Source organism: Podarcis gaigeae (assembly GCF_964106915.1).
Source record: "Podarcis gaigeae genome assembly, chromosome: 4".
Lineage (NCBI taxonomy): Eukaryota > Metazoa > Chordata > Lepidosauria > Squamata > Lacertidae > Podarcis > Podarcis gaigeae.
The window spans coordinates 54,822,272-54,839,274 of record NC_139677.1 but is presented as its reverse complement, the minus strand read 5'-3'; the positions used below and the strand labels follow the sequence as shown (position 1 = coordinate 54,839,274).

The 17,003-nt window shown below is 41.6% G+C and overlaps 2 protein-coding genes across 4 annotated transcripts in view; one reads left to right on the top strand and one right to left on the bottom strand.

The window, feature by feature from the left end:
• KCNE2 (potassium voltage-gated channel subfamily E regulatory subunit 2) overlaps positions 1-5,725 on the top strand; it is a 220,475-nt gene extending 214,750 nt beyond the window's left edge. Inside the window, exon 3 of the mRNA XM_083735120.1 lies at positions 5,686-5,725. The gene's annotated coding sequence lies outside the window, so the exon portion shown is untranslated. The remainder of the gene's footprint in view (positions 1-5,685) is intronic.
• The window catches only part of RUNX1 (RUNX family transcription factor 1), a 176,051-nt gene that overhangs the window by 45,702 nt on the left and 113,346 nt on the right, over positions 1-17,003 (bottom strand). For all 3 annotated transcript variants that reach the window (XM_083735094.1, XM_083735093.1, XM_083735095.1), the window contains one exon: positions 8,754-8,858. In XM_083735094.1, the coding sequence (XP_083591220.1) occupies positions 8,754-8,858 (105 nt within the window). The remainder of the gene's footprint in view (positions 1-8,753; positions 8,859-17,003) is intronic.

The following is a 17,003-nucleotide window of genomic DNA, read 5'->3' as shown; positions in this document are numbered from 1 at the left end:
TTCCTTGTTTAGAAAAAGTGGCTTACTTCATAAGTTCTTGTTTGGAGATAAGCCTGTCCACTGAAGTACCATATTGGCCTGAATATAAGCCGCACTTTCCCCACAAATTCCGACTGTGAAAAGTTAAAGTGCGGCTTAAATTTGTGACCGTATAAAAATTGACTTTTACAGGACTTCTGGTGAGGCAAGATGGCGGGTGCCACGGCAGCACGTAGCTCCTAGGACCACCAGCACAACACAATTTTAAGGGAGCGGCTTATATTAGGGTACTGTATTTTTTCCTCTTACCCCCCCCCATGAATTTTAAAGATAAGGCTTATTTGCTGGTGTGGCTTATATTCGGGCCAATACGGTAAAAGTAATGTAAAACAGGCACATAGGAATTCTTTTTAAAAGAACTTTTAAAGCGAAGACTAATGCCAGCCAGAATGTGAAGGGTTTAGGAAAAACCTTCCTTTATTTACATGTTCTATCTTCCAGCACTCACCAAAAACAAGTTTGTTTGAGGACATGCAAAAGCAAAGTAAGTGTGGAAGAAGCAGTCTGTTAAGAAAACACTTAAATGAGGAGAGCCAGATGTCTCAAGGGAAGGGTGCTGCTTTCCTTGCTCCTAATACATTAAACTTGTGCTTCAGAGTTTGCAAAGGGGACCATTACTGCCATAGAAAAATCTGGCAAAAAGCATTGAGAATTTCTCCCCTCAGCTCTGATTGGCTGGTGATTCTGGAGTGCCTTTTCAATCGCCTTTGGTGTGAAACATGCTTGCTAGCATCACTTGAGGGGTTCTTTTTGTAATAAATGTATTCCTTTTACCAGAGCATTAGAAAAAGCGTGCCTCATAGGAGCCAACCCCTATGGGCTGAAGTCTCTTTGCCCCCCCCCAATAAAATATTCAAGAGGCATTGCCATTCAAATAGTGCACAGCATCATGTGATTGATTATGCAGGGCGGGGCTTACCTAACTAAGTATATTTGGCATTTCTGAATCTCCACCTCTATCTTCTGAGACAAATGGGGACTGTTTAAGTCTCCTGGGCAGAATCTGTATTCATTTTGCCATATTGTGCCTAGTGCTGCATTGGCATTAGAGATACTTGAAGATTTTGCTTGAACCCCATTTTTAAGCAAGCTGACCTGATTTACACTTCTCAGACTAATATGTGGAAGAGAATACAAGTATCTTACAGTTTTTGCACTTCTCTGAATTTTGAGATAGATTTTAGATTTCAGCTTTAAAAACGTACCAAAATGCATACAAAAATGTTTATTTTAAATTTAAAGGTGTTCAAAGATAATGTTAAGATACTGCATACAAAAATAATGTATATCTTGGTACATTTTTTGGGGGGGGAACCCTGTAGATTAATGCAGAAACAGGCTGAAATTGATTTATGAACACATGAAATTAAAAATCTGATTTGTCCATCCCTAGTGGACACAAAGTAAATGTTAAACAGCAATAGTAGCAATAGAATATTGACAACATTCATGAGCAAGAATTCCACACAAGAATTTAACTTAGCTTTAAGAAAGTTTTAAAATCTTTACAGCCCTTCTCAATCTATGTGTACAGTTAGCAGCATTCTGCATGAGGAATGGCTTCTGTGTATACTGCTTGATTTTCTTCACAAACTGCTGGCAAACAGCTGCCCCACCTATGGAAGTCTGTCTTTACATGCAAAACAGAATCTCTGGATCATGGCCACTGAAGTCAGTCACTACAGTAAATTTGTAATGGGGTGTTCCCAGAAATATAATGAACCCATTTCATTTCCAAACTGTCTTTCGAGAGTTAAAAACAGCTACTAGAAACTAATGCGACTCACTCTACCAATGAAAAGGCCCTCTATGCCATTGCTCATGCCCTGAGTCATCAAAACTTTGCTTAACAAATGGGGTGGTGGAAGGAAAAGTGGATTTTCCCTTGCTTGAATGTTTACTCTTACAACGTGAACCAAAATAACCCACTTGTGATAAAATGAGCAACTCCCCCTGCCTCTGAAATAAACATCTCTGCATGTCGAAACTGGAATGGCTTAGTATTCCCCCCCCCCTTTAACTTCCTTAACAGTCTCTCCATTGTACTAACAGTTTGTTACATACAAGTATTCTTGCAGTTCCCTGCACCCTCTCATGTCGTCCATGGTGCTGCATAGCCTTACGCATGCTATGCTGTTTGCTTCCTCCTTTTCCTCTGCAGCTTGCAAAGAGATATAGTAAGCTACTATATAGTGCTTTGCATGCAGAGTCTCTGAGAAGTTTCCAAACTGCACACAGGCAGATTATTCTTCCCCTTGTTTTCTTTGGCTTGATGCGAACAGCACAGAATGAGTCAAACAGTATTAACTTTCAACAGTGAAGTGGTGTGGTCAACCAAAACTGTCAGCGGCTCGATCGAAAAGATACAGCCAGCAGGTAACAAAAACCAGCCCAGAATGCCACATACATGTATGTCTAATAGTAGTAGTAGTAGGTTCAAAAGCCATAACTTTTATATTTAGCTGGCATTACTAATTTTCAGTTTGTCAATACATAAACATCTTACAATTTCTGACCCATCTGTCTTAGAGGCCTATGAGATTAGTCTTTTGGAAGATCCATGTCATACATCTGAAGAACTCGCAATGCACATTCAAAGCGCGTGACTCCCCTCCTCCTCCCCAAAAAATTGAATTCTGGAAACCGTGTTGTGAACTGGCAGGATTACAGGAAGGAAGAAGAGAATTCCAGCGAGGGGTGTATTTGGGACTGGGGCACACCGGGGCAAACTGGGGTTGGAGAAGGAAGTACTCACAGGGTGATGGAGGATAGTGAGGGGGTGGCAGTCAGTGTACAGGAACCAGAGCAGCAGAAGCCATCACCAGAGCCAGAAGGGCCCCTGTCTCCATAAACAGGGCAGGCTCTGAGTCATAGGGAGCAGCGGAAGGGGTGCTCTAGGAGGCTGAGGCAGGCAAGGACCCACAGCTCCCTAACTGGCCAAGTGGGGCTAGTTAGCTCTGGGAGGCAGTGTGTGATTCCTCAGCTGGAGTAGACTCTGAACAGGTGAGGGCCGCATACCTCGTCAAGCCCAGATGCTGTAATCAGCAGGCAAAGTATAAAAGGGAAGCAGAGCTGAGGGGCTGTGTCTGCTCAACTGCTTAGCTTGATGGACCTTGGCTTGAATGCTCCTGGACAACCATGGGACTGTGCTTTGGGGTTGATTTTGGACTGGGTTTCCCGATTACTGTTGACCCTGGACCGCATTTTCTGGACTTTGCTGATGTGGATTGACCCTGAACCCTGTTTCCTGACTTGACATACTGACATACTGGACTTGACATACTGACTTGCCACCAGGCAGGTCAGGGGCTCAGGACACCCCACCTCACAGCGCTACAATCCCTGACATCCTTAACAAATTACAGTTCCTAGTATTCTTTGGGGGAAGTCATGCACTTTAAATGCGTGGTGCAAATCTACCCCTTCCAAGCTTATTTCAGAGTGCTGCTGCAGCTGCCCTGTAAAGCCCTAAGTGGCCTGACCACCTGCATTCCCGTGTTCCACCATGAAGGCAAAAGAAAGAGAAATGCAAACTGAGAGGCAAAAACTAACAATAAGGTGGCGAAAATAGGTCCCCTCTGGTAGCAATCCAAGTTGTGTAATCTTACACCTTCTCTTCCCCACCCTCACCTGCTACAACCCTTACCCATTTGCTACCACAAAGTTTCTTTGTCTGCAGTTCCTGTATTTGAGCCAGGCTGTTTACTCACTGGCTGCCAGTGAGGGAAGCACTGAGGACAGAGAAACACTCTTTCCATTCTGTGGTGCTACAGCTACCTACTCAAAATGGGAGGAGCAATTTCAGAAAAGGGCTTATGAATCTTCTTAATGCCGAGCACACACTGGAGGGGACATTATTCAAGGAGTTCAGAGCTCAGTGCACAGAGGCTTGCTGCTTTTTATTTTACTGAGTCCCACCCTTTTGATAGGTGTGTGTGTGTATCAGTGGTTGAGAGAGGATCCCCTCTTCTCCTTGCCCAATGAACAGTGCTGCCAGTTCATATCACTGTTGATGGAGTCTTCACATAGTGGCATTTTGTACTAACACACACACACACACACACACACACACACACACACACACACAGAGCCTACAGTACTGATAATCAATTCAATGCACATACCACCACCACCACAACCTGCAGATGGCGGGTACATAGTTCTTTCCCCACACCTCTCTTGGGCACCCTCAGTAGGACACATCTCTGAGTAGAAATTTGGTCATGGCTTGATTTCCATAAGGAAAAAAATAATGGATGATAGGTTTATAATTGTAGTGTTTAAAACAGACTTCCTCAAACTCGGCTCTCCAGATGTTTCAAGACTACAATTCCCATCATCCTTGACCAGCTAGGGATCACTGGTGTTGTAGGCAAAAAACATCTGGAGGGCCGATTTTGAGGAAGCCTGGTTTAAAACAATAAGAACATGAGAGCCCTCCTGGAGCAAACCAAAGGCTTATTCTAGTTCAACATTCTGTTCCCACAGTGGCCAACTAGAAATCTATGGAAGCCTCACAAGCACTACATGAGATCAGAAGTTCTCCCCCACTCATGATCCTCAGCAAATCATATTCTGATCTAATCTGCCTCTGATACTGGGCTAGCACTAGCAGCTATTGATAGCCTTATCCTCAAATGGCAGAGAAGCATTTAAAGACACACTCAAAAGAGGGAAAATACATTATTTGTTCATTGAAAAATACAATAACTGAAATAGCCTTGGGGAAAGTATCTAATTTAAGAATCCTTGTACATCTACTACATTTCTTGATCTAGGTAATGATTTTCTTCAAAGAACTGGCTCATAGAAAAGCAACTTTGGTTTGTGATTCATAAGCTCACCACCATGGAAAATAACCTTTTAAGTCTTTTTTGGCAAACGCTCCACCAGAATTTATTTAATGAATGCAAGTTTCAGATGCCTCTACAATGGAAAATAAAAGATATCATAAATTGAATGTTCGTTTTAGAAACCATAAAGTAAGATCTCTATCATTGCCATCCTTATTTTCTGTGTAGTTCTATATTTAGATGTGTTTCACTGAGGAAAGAAAATAGGCTGCTAATGGATAACTACTAGTGATTTCAAAATATTAGTAATCTCAGTGTCCCTTCAATCTTTCTTCCCCAAATATTTTAAAGCTCAAGTGCTTCCTAAAAACTATGCAGCTGGGTGTTGTTGGTTTTTTTTGGGGGGGGGAGTAATATTTATTTCATAAGACTATATACTTACTACATTTCATATCTTTTATATAAGACTTGGTGGGTAACTTTTTTGGTTCTGGGAGCCAGGTCTTTATCAATCCTCCATACTGCAGAACAATTTTGACAGTTGGGTGGGTGCAACCCACCTGTCCATCACATGACAAGATGTCATATCCTTGTGTGAAAATCCACTTGGGAGTCAAAGTACAAAGTCTGTTCATTGGCAGCCCCATGCTTTGTAAGAAGCCCCATGCTGCTTTTAAAAATATGAAATCTTATAGGTTGACATTCTTGGTAGCCCAAAGCTTGATTTGCCAAGAAGGCAGCTAGCACAATGGGCCCAGAAGGGATATAATTTTACTGTGTTTCTTGGACCATCTCTCCTAATAAATCTATACCTGGTATAGAATGTATAAGAGCTCCTAGAATATATAGGTAGAAACATGCCTATTCTCTCTCTCTCTCTCTCTCTCTCTCTCTCTCTCTCTCTCTCTCTATCACACACACACACACACACACACACACAGTTGTAGCAGCAACAGCAGTAGTATTAACAGGATGGATCCATACTAAGTTAATCATGCTTCATTCCAATTCAAATCAATAGAGCAAGTTGTCACGATTTTAATGGAACTGAAGTGTGAATAACACTGTCTGGATGCAATCCAAGAATTGCAAGGTACTTGGAGGATGTAGAGCCACTCTTTGAGACTCCCCTGCTCATTTGGAGACCCTCATTTTTAGACCCGTTATTAATTTCACTCCTATGGCATTCCTGTATTTTTTAGGTAATGTCTTCAAGTGGTAGTACTAATGGGTTTATCACAGAAGAAGGGGTGTGCACATGAAAGCTATGAGGAAGTGTGCATTTCCAGGCAACAACAAGAAAAGCAGGTGTTTGTTTTGTCAATGCTGTATGAACACTGCTAGGCCTGATTCGTCACTGGCTGAACCTAAGATCCAATGCTATGGATAGCCTTCTGCAAGCAGGATAGCTATTGCTGAGGAAACTCCAAGAGGCGGTACAAACATGCTGGTCAGACTGGAGCAGACCAGCTCTGGGAAAGAGAAGGGATGCTGCTACTCCTAACCCTCTTCCCTTCATCAAGGAGCTCACAACAGGTACCCAATGATGCACAGGATGTGCCTGTATCACAACCTGTGCAGATGACGGGTCACCCATCCCTTGCCCAGTAATTATACTGTTGCTGCAAATTGAGTTTGATGGGGGCAGGTGGGAGGTATCTCCACAAGGGCATACATATATGCTCCAGAACTGGAAAGAAGATAGGAAATTGTTTTTAAAGGGTGGGGTAATATTACTGATTGGGGGAGAGATATGTAGCTCAGTATTCATAAGCCATTCATAATCATTCCACCGCTTTGTCAAAAGACCAGCTCGATCAGGTACCTCCTGAACTGTGCCAGTTGGTCATTATAAAAGCTGTTTAAGAATTAGTACCTAAGTTTTATTTTCCCCCTTCCTTCCCTGCCTGTGTGTGTGTGTGTGTGTTAAGATTGTAATCCTATGGACAGGGACTGTCTGGTTTTAACTGACTGTATGCAAGCAACTCTGGGAGGCTTTTTTGGCTAAGGAGCAGTGTACAAATGCTCTAAAGAAATATAAAAATAATAAGTGACATTGTAAGCATGGACCCATGACACTACTGCAGTCACAAACACATAAGGATCTAGCAGGGTTGGGGCAGGGTACTGCATGTTTAAGGCAGCTGAATATCATGGCATTTTGCTTGGAAAATACAATGTTGCACTATGAGACTTAATTTTAAAAACATCCTCTAGATTACATATACAGTTGTGTAGACAAACACTTAGATGGAAACTGCATGAAAAGAAAGAGGAAATATTCATCAGTCTGAAGCTCGCAAGATGAACTAGTAAAAACGAAACTGATGAAGAACATTATATATCAAGTCTTCACAGGTCTGTTAAAGTCAGTGCCAGTGCTCTATCGGTATTAGTGATTGCCACGATTTCACACAAAGGGTTGTTTTTTAATGTACAGAATTGATTTGGAACTCAATCCTAACTTGCAATGCTTTCCCTCCCACGGGCGCTTGTTTCTAAGTTCTTCCCGTTTTGACTTCTGCTACAGCCACACTGCCTCTGCCAAATGTGTGTGCGCGCGTGTGGCGGGATGGGGAATAAGAAGAAACCACAAACCTCAGCATACAAGAGGATATTTCAATACAAATATGAGTATTCTACAGTAAAGTTAATTATTGCCTTGGGCAAGGAGAAGGGAACGTATTGCATTAGTTCAGCAACGAGGTGGCTTTGGGGTGGGGAATTTCCCCTCCTGAACACACTGAGCTCATGTGAGTATTTTGAATTTATCCCTGGAGATACCATATATTGTTTGCTCATTCTTAATTGTTAAAAATGGGAAGAAAAAAAATATGGCAGTCACTTGACTGAAGATCTGTGCCTCAGTGGAATAAATTCCATCTGCCTGCCTTCAAGAATTACTTGTTTTCTTAAGCTGCAAACTGGCATGAGATACAATAAGCTGCACATGAGAGCAACTGGTTGCCGTTTTTCGGCCTCCCCCACCCCTTTCACCTCTGTTCCATCTGCCAGCTTTGAGGGGAAGGGGGGGGGAGTCTGAACAGGGCTATTTTGTTTCTAAAATTAAAGTTCCAAAATTCCAAAGTGAGCAAGAAATGCTGAAGAATATGCATGGTGTGTTTGAAATCCCACATCCTTTGTCAATTTCTGCATCTACTATCCCTGTTCATTCTCTTCAAAAAGGCATTTCAACTGTCTCTTTCCAAATCAATAGCCATGCAAAACAGATCCCTAGGGGAGCCCCCCTCCCTTGCAGTGAAAGTATGGTTTAAAACAGTGTAACTTCCTAGCTAACTGATTTCCCCAAACCATATAGCTAGAGATCTAAAATGCGGCCAGTCAGATTTAACAGTGCAGTTTTTACACATGTTCGCTTGGAAATAAGACCCCATTGAGTTCCATCTCCCAAAGAACGGTGTCTAGCAGGGGCAGGGAACTTTTTTCGGCCTGGGGGGCACATTTCCTTTGGGGAATCTTCTGGAGGTCACATGCCAGTGAGGGAAGGCAGGGCCAGAGGCAAAAGTGGGCGGGGCAACAAATGAAAATTTTGCTTTTGTACAGTTGGCTGCACCTCCAGGAAACAAAAGGCATTTTCAGTGTTAGAAGGCACATTCTAGCCAGGCAGAAACACTCAAGGGGAGTGTGAAGCAAGGCTAGTGAAAGGAATGGCTTGGAGAGAGGAGCTCGGGCTAGGGAGGGGATCTAGTGTGGGAAGTCCCAAGAGCCTGAGATAAAGGCTTGAAGGACTGCAGTTGGCCCAAGGCCCCCGCCCAGGTACACAGGAGTACAGCCTTAGTAAATTTTATTGTAAGATCAGATTCAAAGTTTATTAAATAGAATGGTGTGTGTGTGTGTGTGTGTGTGTTCATTCTATTTCTGTGTCTTTAGGTTAGGACTTCATGTTACCTGAATACTTACTTCTTGGTTCTCGAGGCCCATCCACTGTGATCTTGATGGCTCTGTGGTACGTAGCTACTTGTGGAGGATTTGTGAAGACTGTGATGGTCAAAGTGAAGCTCTTCCCTGAAACAGAAAAGGACATTTACTTTTACACCTGATTCATATTGGTCACCCTTGAGCTATAAAAACATTGAAAACTATTTGATGTATCGGTGAACATATTCTATTTAACTTAACTGACACGAAAGCTTGAAAGAACATTCAGATCAGCAGGTGGAGGTAGGACCGATTGATTTTTTAAAAAATAAATAAATAAAATACAGTAAATAATGTATTTCATTAAAAAGTTTCAGCAAGTTCAAAAATAAAATAAAATGCTACCGAACAGCAGATACCTCAGTTTCTTACACCAAATCTGTTTCGTGCTTTTTTGTGGTTTACTCCAGAAAGTCAGTTTCCTATGAATTGCATTGTTGAAAGAAAATGTTCCATTAAAAAAAACAACTATATAAAAAGTTTTATTTAAAAATATACAGGGTGGAATCCAATTGTTGCCCTTGTGCTTATGGTAAGAAGGCTTTTTGATCCAGCAAATACCTCCATTAAGAAGAAAGCAGGGGAGGCAATGTTTGCTAGCTTGCACTTCCCCATACTGTCTTCCACCCTGTTCCATGCAGATAATTTTCTAGGATTTTGGGTGCTGCAGGATCAAAAGCTCTTCCATGACAACCAGGACAGCAGTGGGATTCCATCCACAGAAAAGTGATCTGTGGTTACAATATGGCAGAGCAAACCAAGGAAGACCCGATTTCATGTTTACAGAAGACTACCTTTTAACCACAAACTAAATAACCCACAAGACCACAAAGGCACACACCTATATGTGTCACTTGTTGCTTACTGATAATTCTATTTGATGGCCTTTTTTAATTCACTCCTTATATACTACCACATTGTTAACTGGTGTGTAGATTTGACGACAGCTATTCACACATTGAATGGAGTCCTAGCACAGTATGCACTCAATCCAGATATAGTTATGTGAAGAGTTGAACTCAGTGGAGGTCTGTCATGCCTAACTCAAGTCTCAATCATTTCAATGGGTCTACCCTATGAAGCAGAAGTAGCAGAAGTAATAACTCCTTCAAGCCTAAAATTCAGATGGGAGTCTCTGGAGTCGATGGAAGGCTGGAAAGTGTCTAAGATAATGCTCCATCAGTTGAGGAAGGGGGTGGTGAGGGAAGGAAAGTATCTCCACCACTGCTGTTGAAATAGTGGGAATAGTTTGCTCTTTGTTCATTTCAATTTTTAAGAGATAAAGACCTAATTTAAGACCAATTTACTAAAAACATCCTTTGGCTTGATGCCTGGGGCAAACTGAATAAGGTTCTATGTTAGTATAATACTATGTTAGTATTAATCCTGTACCTGGCAAGTCTGGCAAGTCTATTTTCATTGTCTCACCACATAAGTTACCATTTATGTAACATTTGTAAAGCCAAAGGCCCAGGCCACAGCAGCATGCCCAGAATTTCCATCAAAATGATAAGTGCACACTGCACTGTGAACAACAGTGCTTTATGAGATTTAGCTCATTTCTCCTTGTGGCAATAATGTGACATAGGTCTGCAATGTCATTTCCCTTTTACAAATGGTAGCAAGTAGTAGTCACCTTTGTGTTTATGAAAAACAATTCACTGTGGCAAATTGCAGCTGGGGGTGGGGTGGGGCTGATGAGGGCTGCATTCCCCCAGGGCAAATTTGTCAAGGGGGCACATGCCAGCAATAGCTGAAATATTCTGGATTAACTAATTCTGGATAAAGACCATACTGCTTCAGTCTTCAACAGAACTCCCACTCCCTATGCAGGTCTCGTGTATCTAGCAACCCTATACGGTTTGATGAGATTACACACACACATACACGCTCTCTCTCTAACCAGAATAGCTACTGAGAGTAAGCAAGTGAAAGTAATTTATTGAAGCAGGAGCCTACCAATTTGTTATTGAACACCTTGTGAAGGGAGGGAGAGTTATCATCCTCAAATCATAGAAGAGGGACATTTACGTTTATTTTTATTTTTAAAAATTAATTAAATAAAATGCCACTTGTTCTGGGAGTGGGGAAGTGAACACTTTTAAAAGCCATGAGAAATATGGAAGGAACAAACAGAAAGGAAGGAAGTTTGAGGGGCTGGAAGAGTGAAGCAGCTTCAGGAGGCATCAGGGGAGGCAGAGTGCAGCCTGTGGGCCAACAGGCTACCCACCTGTGAATTACAGTGTGTACATTTATTTCATATCTTTATAGACTGCTTATTACCAAAACATATAAGTGGTATACAAATGCTAGATAGGTAGATAGATAGTGTGTGTGTGTGTGTGTGCGTGCGTGAGCTTTGTTAGCAGGCTTAGCCATTTTCTCAACAAGGTTTCTTCAGCTGCCCACACATCATACATTTAACTACATGGATTCCCCTGAAAAATTCTGTGACATATACTTTACCCTCACGGAGCTACAATTCCAAGCACCCTCTTAACCAACTACAGTTCCCAGGAACTGAGTGCTTTAAAATAGAGATTATGCCAAACTGGCACCCTTGCACAAAATACTGTGCGAAACTGAAAAGAGGCAGGGGAGCATTAGACCTCACACAGAGCTGTGAGGTGAATGAACATTAATGTAAACAATCAGAATAGCTTCCTGGAGTGAGGCATTTGCAACATTTCTGTTACAAAATGTAGCCAGATGTCTGTTCCCCTTCTGAGAGCCAGATTAGATGTGATGTTTGTCCTGATATGCCTGATTTTTAAATCAAGGAAGCAGCTTTAACTTTCTGCACCCATTACAGTTGTGATCAGAATTGCCTGACTGTGGCTGCAATTTTTAAAATCTCCCAATGGCACCAATCAAAGCTTTCCTCCTATTTTGAATTTAAGGATGGAGGATTCTGATCTACCACATACACTGCCTATTAAAAAAAACCCCCAGACATGCCACAGACTTTTTTATTTCTTGAAATTCAGATATGCTGCGTGATGATATTATTTCTCAAATGTTTATTAATTTCACTAATCCGCATTTAAGGCATGTGCAGCAGTCCTAATCCATGGATGTTTACTCAGAAGGAAGTGCCACCATTCAATGTAGCTTATCCCCAAGTAAGCATGCAGGTAGAAATCAGTTGTATGTTTTAATGATCACTCAGGAATCTTCCCTGCTTCTAGCAATGCACATTGCCACTGTTATACATCTGCCAATTTAAATGTTGCAACATCATCTCCAGCTGGTGCAGGAAAGACATTCTCTCACTTGACCACATCAGATGCTAGCCCACACTGTCCTGTGTCTAGACTATGATGCAACCTCATCGTGACATTGTTGGTGGCAGTTTGAGTATGTAAACTCCCTGTGCTGGAACCTGTTTCATCTGCAATGTGGAATCATGCTGCAATGTGTCTCCTTGACTTATTCGTGGGAAGTTGCCATTATTTACTCAGTTTAACCTGAGTCTGAGATGAGTGAAGACCTCCAGGCCTCCAGGTTAATTTCTGGAGCAAGGAGGAACAACTCTTTGCAAACTCTCTTGGTTACCACTGAACAGAGTCTAATCCATTCACCCTCCTCCTGAAATCTGCATTCTGAGCACTGGCAATCTGGAATGCAGCTGGGACAAATCTTTGAGCTACATAAAAACATAGAATCATGCGATTGTAGAATTGGAAGGAATCCCGTCCAAATATTTTTGTTTTGTTTTTAAAATTATTTACTTAGATGTGTGCTGAGTCCCACAAAAGTCTCAAAGCAACTAATTGCAATAATGCAAAAAGAAGAATGATACATTTATAAAATAATCAATTTTGGAAGCAATGCATTAAAAATTATTTATTATTCCATTTATATTCTACCTTTTCTCCCATGAGCTAAAGGGGGGGTGTACATTGTTTTCCACCTCCCCAAGTTATCCTCCCAACAACCCTGCAAAGCAGGCTACACGGAGAAGCTGTGACTGGTCCAGTGAACTCCCCACAGCTGAGTGGGGAATGGTACCCTGACCTCCCTGGACCCAGGTCCTAGTCCAATATGCCAGCCACTACATCATGCAAAAACTCACTATACCATCCACAGACAAAAATCAAACACTAGATGCTTTCATTCAACCACAAGATGAACCAGGACCCAAATACCTGGGAGAATAAAAATACCAGTGATGGTGCCATTGATTAAAGAACCATTAGAAGGGAGCAAGAACTGCTCATCAACAGCACCAGGACAGCAGGCTAAGCAGACACAGAGGTCGCCTAGTAATTATTTCAATATTCATAGATAAAGATAAAAATTAGTGCATACAAATTTTATGCAAACCTGTATCCTCCGTGGTCTTCTTTTTTGGGTGGGGTGGGGGAATGCATTTTCTCTCTTTATGTAATAAGCAAGCAGCAACTTTGCACCTCCCTCCTCCACTCTCTTCTCTGATGCCAAGTATAATGAATGACATGGAGCAGGGGCTTCTGCTCCCTGCCGCCATTTCATTGGTTTGTGCTGGTGGGCAGAAGGAAACTCAGTTTATGGTGATGATGTCACACCATGCTTTTGTATTAACAGATGTTGCCAGCCAGGAACAAGAGAGAGGAGGAAGATAATCAGGGTTGGTGTTTTGAGTATCCTCGGTAATATCTCATTCTGGCCCAAGTTTTCCCCATTACATTAAGGAAAGATTAGAGGTATCTGGAAGCAGAACAGGAGAGAGAGAGAGAGAGAATTCCTTTAACCTGGTTTTTCAGCCTTTACTGTGACTGCCAACTTATTAATGATACGAAAGAACAGCTACTTGGAAAAAGAATGGGGAAGTGTACTATGATATAACATTGCATCCTTTGGTAAACTATAGCGAGGAACACCCACAAGGTTGCAGAATTTATAGACCATCAGGGAGAGAGAAAAGAAAAGCAGGCAATCCACTTCCCTTCATATTCGTTATCCTCGTTTTCTCCGACCCCATTGCAATACAAGTCTTTAGATACACTTTTCAAACTTTGAATCCAGTGTTCAAATAGTACGTTGCTGGTTTTTACCGACACCAAAACTCTCAGCCTTAATGCATACAGGGCCAAACCCTTGCCCTCTTTTGCCAGGCCTTTATGAAGGCTCCATTGTCTGGTGAAATTATGAATGATCTGTGCCTCATCTGACTCAGTCTCTGCAATCATCATTAGTTAGTCTGCAACTTTGCTGCAGGCTCCCATCCCTCCATGTACTTTTTGTTCCCTGCAGCATTACATATTTGCAGTCTGTACTTCCACATTTCTCTAGCCATACACCCACCAGTTCTCCAGCTATGAAGCAAAAGTCTTTGCTGATTGTGTAATTCCTCTGCTTTGCATGCTCAGTTTTATAGCTTCTTAAGACATCTGTCTTATCTATATTAATCCTCTGTATTGGAAAATGATTTTTTTTTTTAAAGCAAGACTTGATAATTTTAGGTAGACCGTTGCTTCAAGAATGAAATGTCTAGACTAGAGATGGGAAACCTATGACCCTTCAAGTGTTCCCTGGCTCTAACTCCCATCAAGCCCTAGCCAACTTGGCCAATGGCCAGGGATGATGGGAATTGTAGTCCAGCAACATATGGAGGGCCACAGGTTCTCCACCTCTGCTCTACGTAGTTGAAGCAATTAAAGTATCACTGCAAAACAGTCCCCCAAATTTAATTCTGAATGTTGTTTTTTTAAAAAAAAAAAATATTGGAAGAAGCAATGGCAAGACTAATTCTTGCTTATGTGAGTAATTTTGTTGGAAAGAAGAAAACCCTTCCACATGCCTGAAAATGTACCATATCTACAATATTAAAGAGTTTACGTGTTTCTTTCATATTGTGGTTATCACAATAGCCCTTACCTCATTTAGTGTGACCTATATAAACCATTGTTAGGTAATAATCTGAGGAAGTATGCAATTATCTATGCTAAAAATTGATGACAGTTTTGTCTGCTTTGCAGTTATTCTGTGACCAGTGTGGAATGTGCACTCAGTCTATAGACCCAGGATATGACTTTTTGATTATTAAAGTGCATGTTTTAAATTTTAAAAACACACATTTTTCATTTGGTTACTTTCTCATTAGTGTGTGTTTCGGGTACAGTTTCGTTTCTGTACCAGGGTTGTTTCACTTCTCAGAATCACCATACCAGCTGGGTGATACTATCCTCCTTGATCACTGCTCCAAAAGACCCTAAAGCTGCTCTCTCTCTCTCTCTCTCTCTCTCTCTCTTGCCAGTCATTCACAGAATGTAGGCAGCAGCAACTTCTATAGGGAAGCTTCCCTGATCATTTAAGGAACTTGGTAAGTCATGAACTTTTAAAATACTGTTGTGTCAACATATATGTAGTTCTTTATTTCATGCTATTCATGGATAAAAAATAAATAGGTAGCACAGTAAAAACACAGCTTGGTACATCCTGTGAGTGGCGTGCATGCTGGTTTACTAAACTGTGACAACAGAAGATGTAAGATCTGCGTGCACTGTAAATTTAAAGTGACTTTCAAGATCAACACCTTCCCATTCTTTTACTGAAGTCTTATTCACCTGACCATACTTCCTCACAATTATTGTTAATGCCACTCATTCCCAGAGACTCAGATCCTGAAAATACAGGGGGGCAAAGTCTGGGAACTAGAGTAGTGCCTGGAAGAGCAGGGGACCTGGTGGAACAGGTGTTTGGATGAGTGATGTTGTAGGAAGGGGAACAGAAGCCAGAAACTGGCTCGGGAAAACCTTGACCGTGCCTGCGTACCTCCTGATGGAGCTTTATGGAAAAGGGGTGGCTGAGCAGAGCAAAAGTCAAACAGGGGCAAGACGGTGGCAAGGGGAAGTTTATCTACTTGATGCTCTCACCCAACATGGAAATGCACTTATTCCCCTGGAGGCCCTAAGATGAAGGCTAAAAGCCTGAAACTTCAGGCCAAAACCTAGGGCAATCTCAGCTCCTGCTTTCAAGAGTAGGACAGGTCCTGCAAAGTAGGAAGGTGACTCTTCCTAGATTTGCATGCTAGAAATGCGACAGGAAGCAGAGTGCAAGTGAGACTCTGCTTCTTGGTTGCAACTAAAAGGACTATGTGGGGTTTTCCACATCACGATTTTCCACATCATGATAAACTGCGGCCCTCTTTTCTTTGTAGGATTTCTGCTTTCCACAGAGAAGAATATTATGAGCATGTCTCCATTTCTTCCTAACTCTGGCCCTTAGAGGAAAAGAAGCCTTCCGTCATTTAATGTCTTCTCAGCTTTCCTTACATGAAAGGAAGCTCAGTGTAGCTGTGGGGTTGTTTTTTTTTAAGAGCTTCTGTTTGTTCTCTTGTACATCCACAATTAATATGACTAAGGTCTGTAGTCCAGAATCATGGTGAAGAGGTGGAATTCATTAAGGCTGCATTGAAGCATTAACCATCACTCTAGTAGATGGCAGCACTGCTTACAATGCAATACTAAACATGATAAGATATAAGGCTACTTTTACCTAACTTTAGATATCTAGGGTTGATGAAAGGCATAAACGATAATAAATAAATAAAAGGACCATTCACCTGCAGAGACCCCTGTGTGCTGTGCAAAGGCATGTGTATGGCAAATATGAGAGAGGGTTAAGAAGGATGGTCAAAACCAGAAGAGAGGGGGGAAAGACGGCCAACTTTAATAAACAACATCCCATATAAAACAATTATTTTAGGAATAGCGTCTTTGGCTAAAAGCCTCATGCTTTTAAGGATTAGTTGATGCTTTTAAATAAAACCAGCTCTTAATGGAGAAGCAGAGCAGCCTCTGACTACAAGTGGAGCTGCTTCTATAAGGCAGTGATAATAAAATTCTTATAAGCATGGGTGGAGACACTAATTACAGCACAGGAGGAATGTAATGCTGTTGGGCGCCCTACTACACCTCAAGAGCACAATAGCCACACAAAAGGATTATGCAGCTTTATTGTTACTGTGTAATGCCTACTGTGAAAATATTATTGAAGGGTGGAAGGCATGAGAATGATTCAGACATATTTGCATGATATTAATGTCTGACAATAAGATGGAAAGATTAACTTACAGAGGAGTTACTATTTCCATGCAGAGAGTGCTAGTACCAGTTTAACTTCCTTATTTCCAGCCAGACACTGGATTTTGCATCAAGAGGCTTGTTCGCTCCTCCAGAACTTAAAGTGATCTTCAAGTCTCCAGCCATTTATACTTTGTTTATCCTTTCAGACGAGAACTAGCTCAAC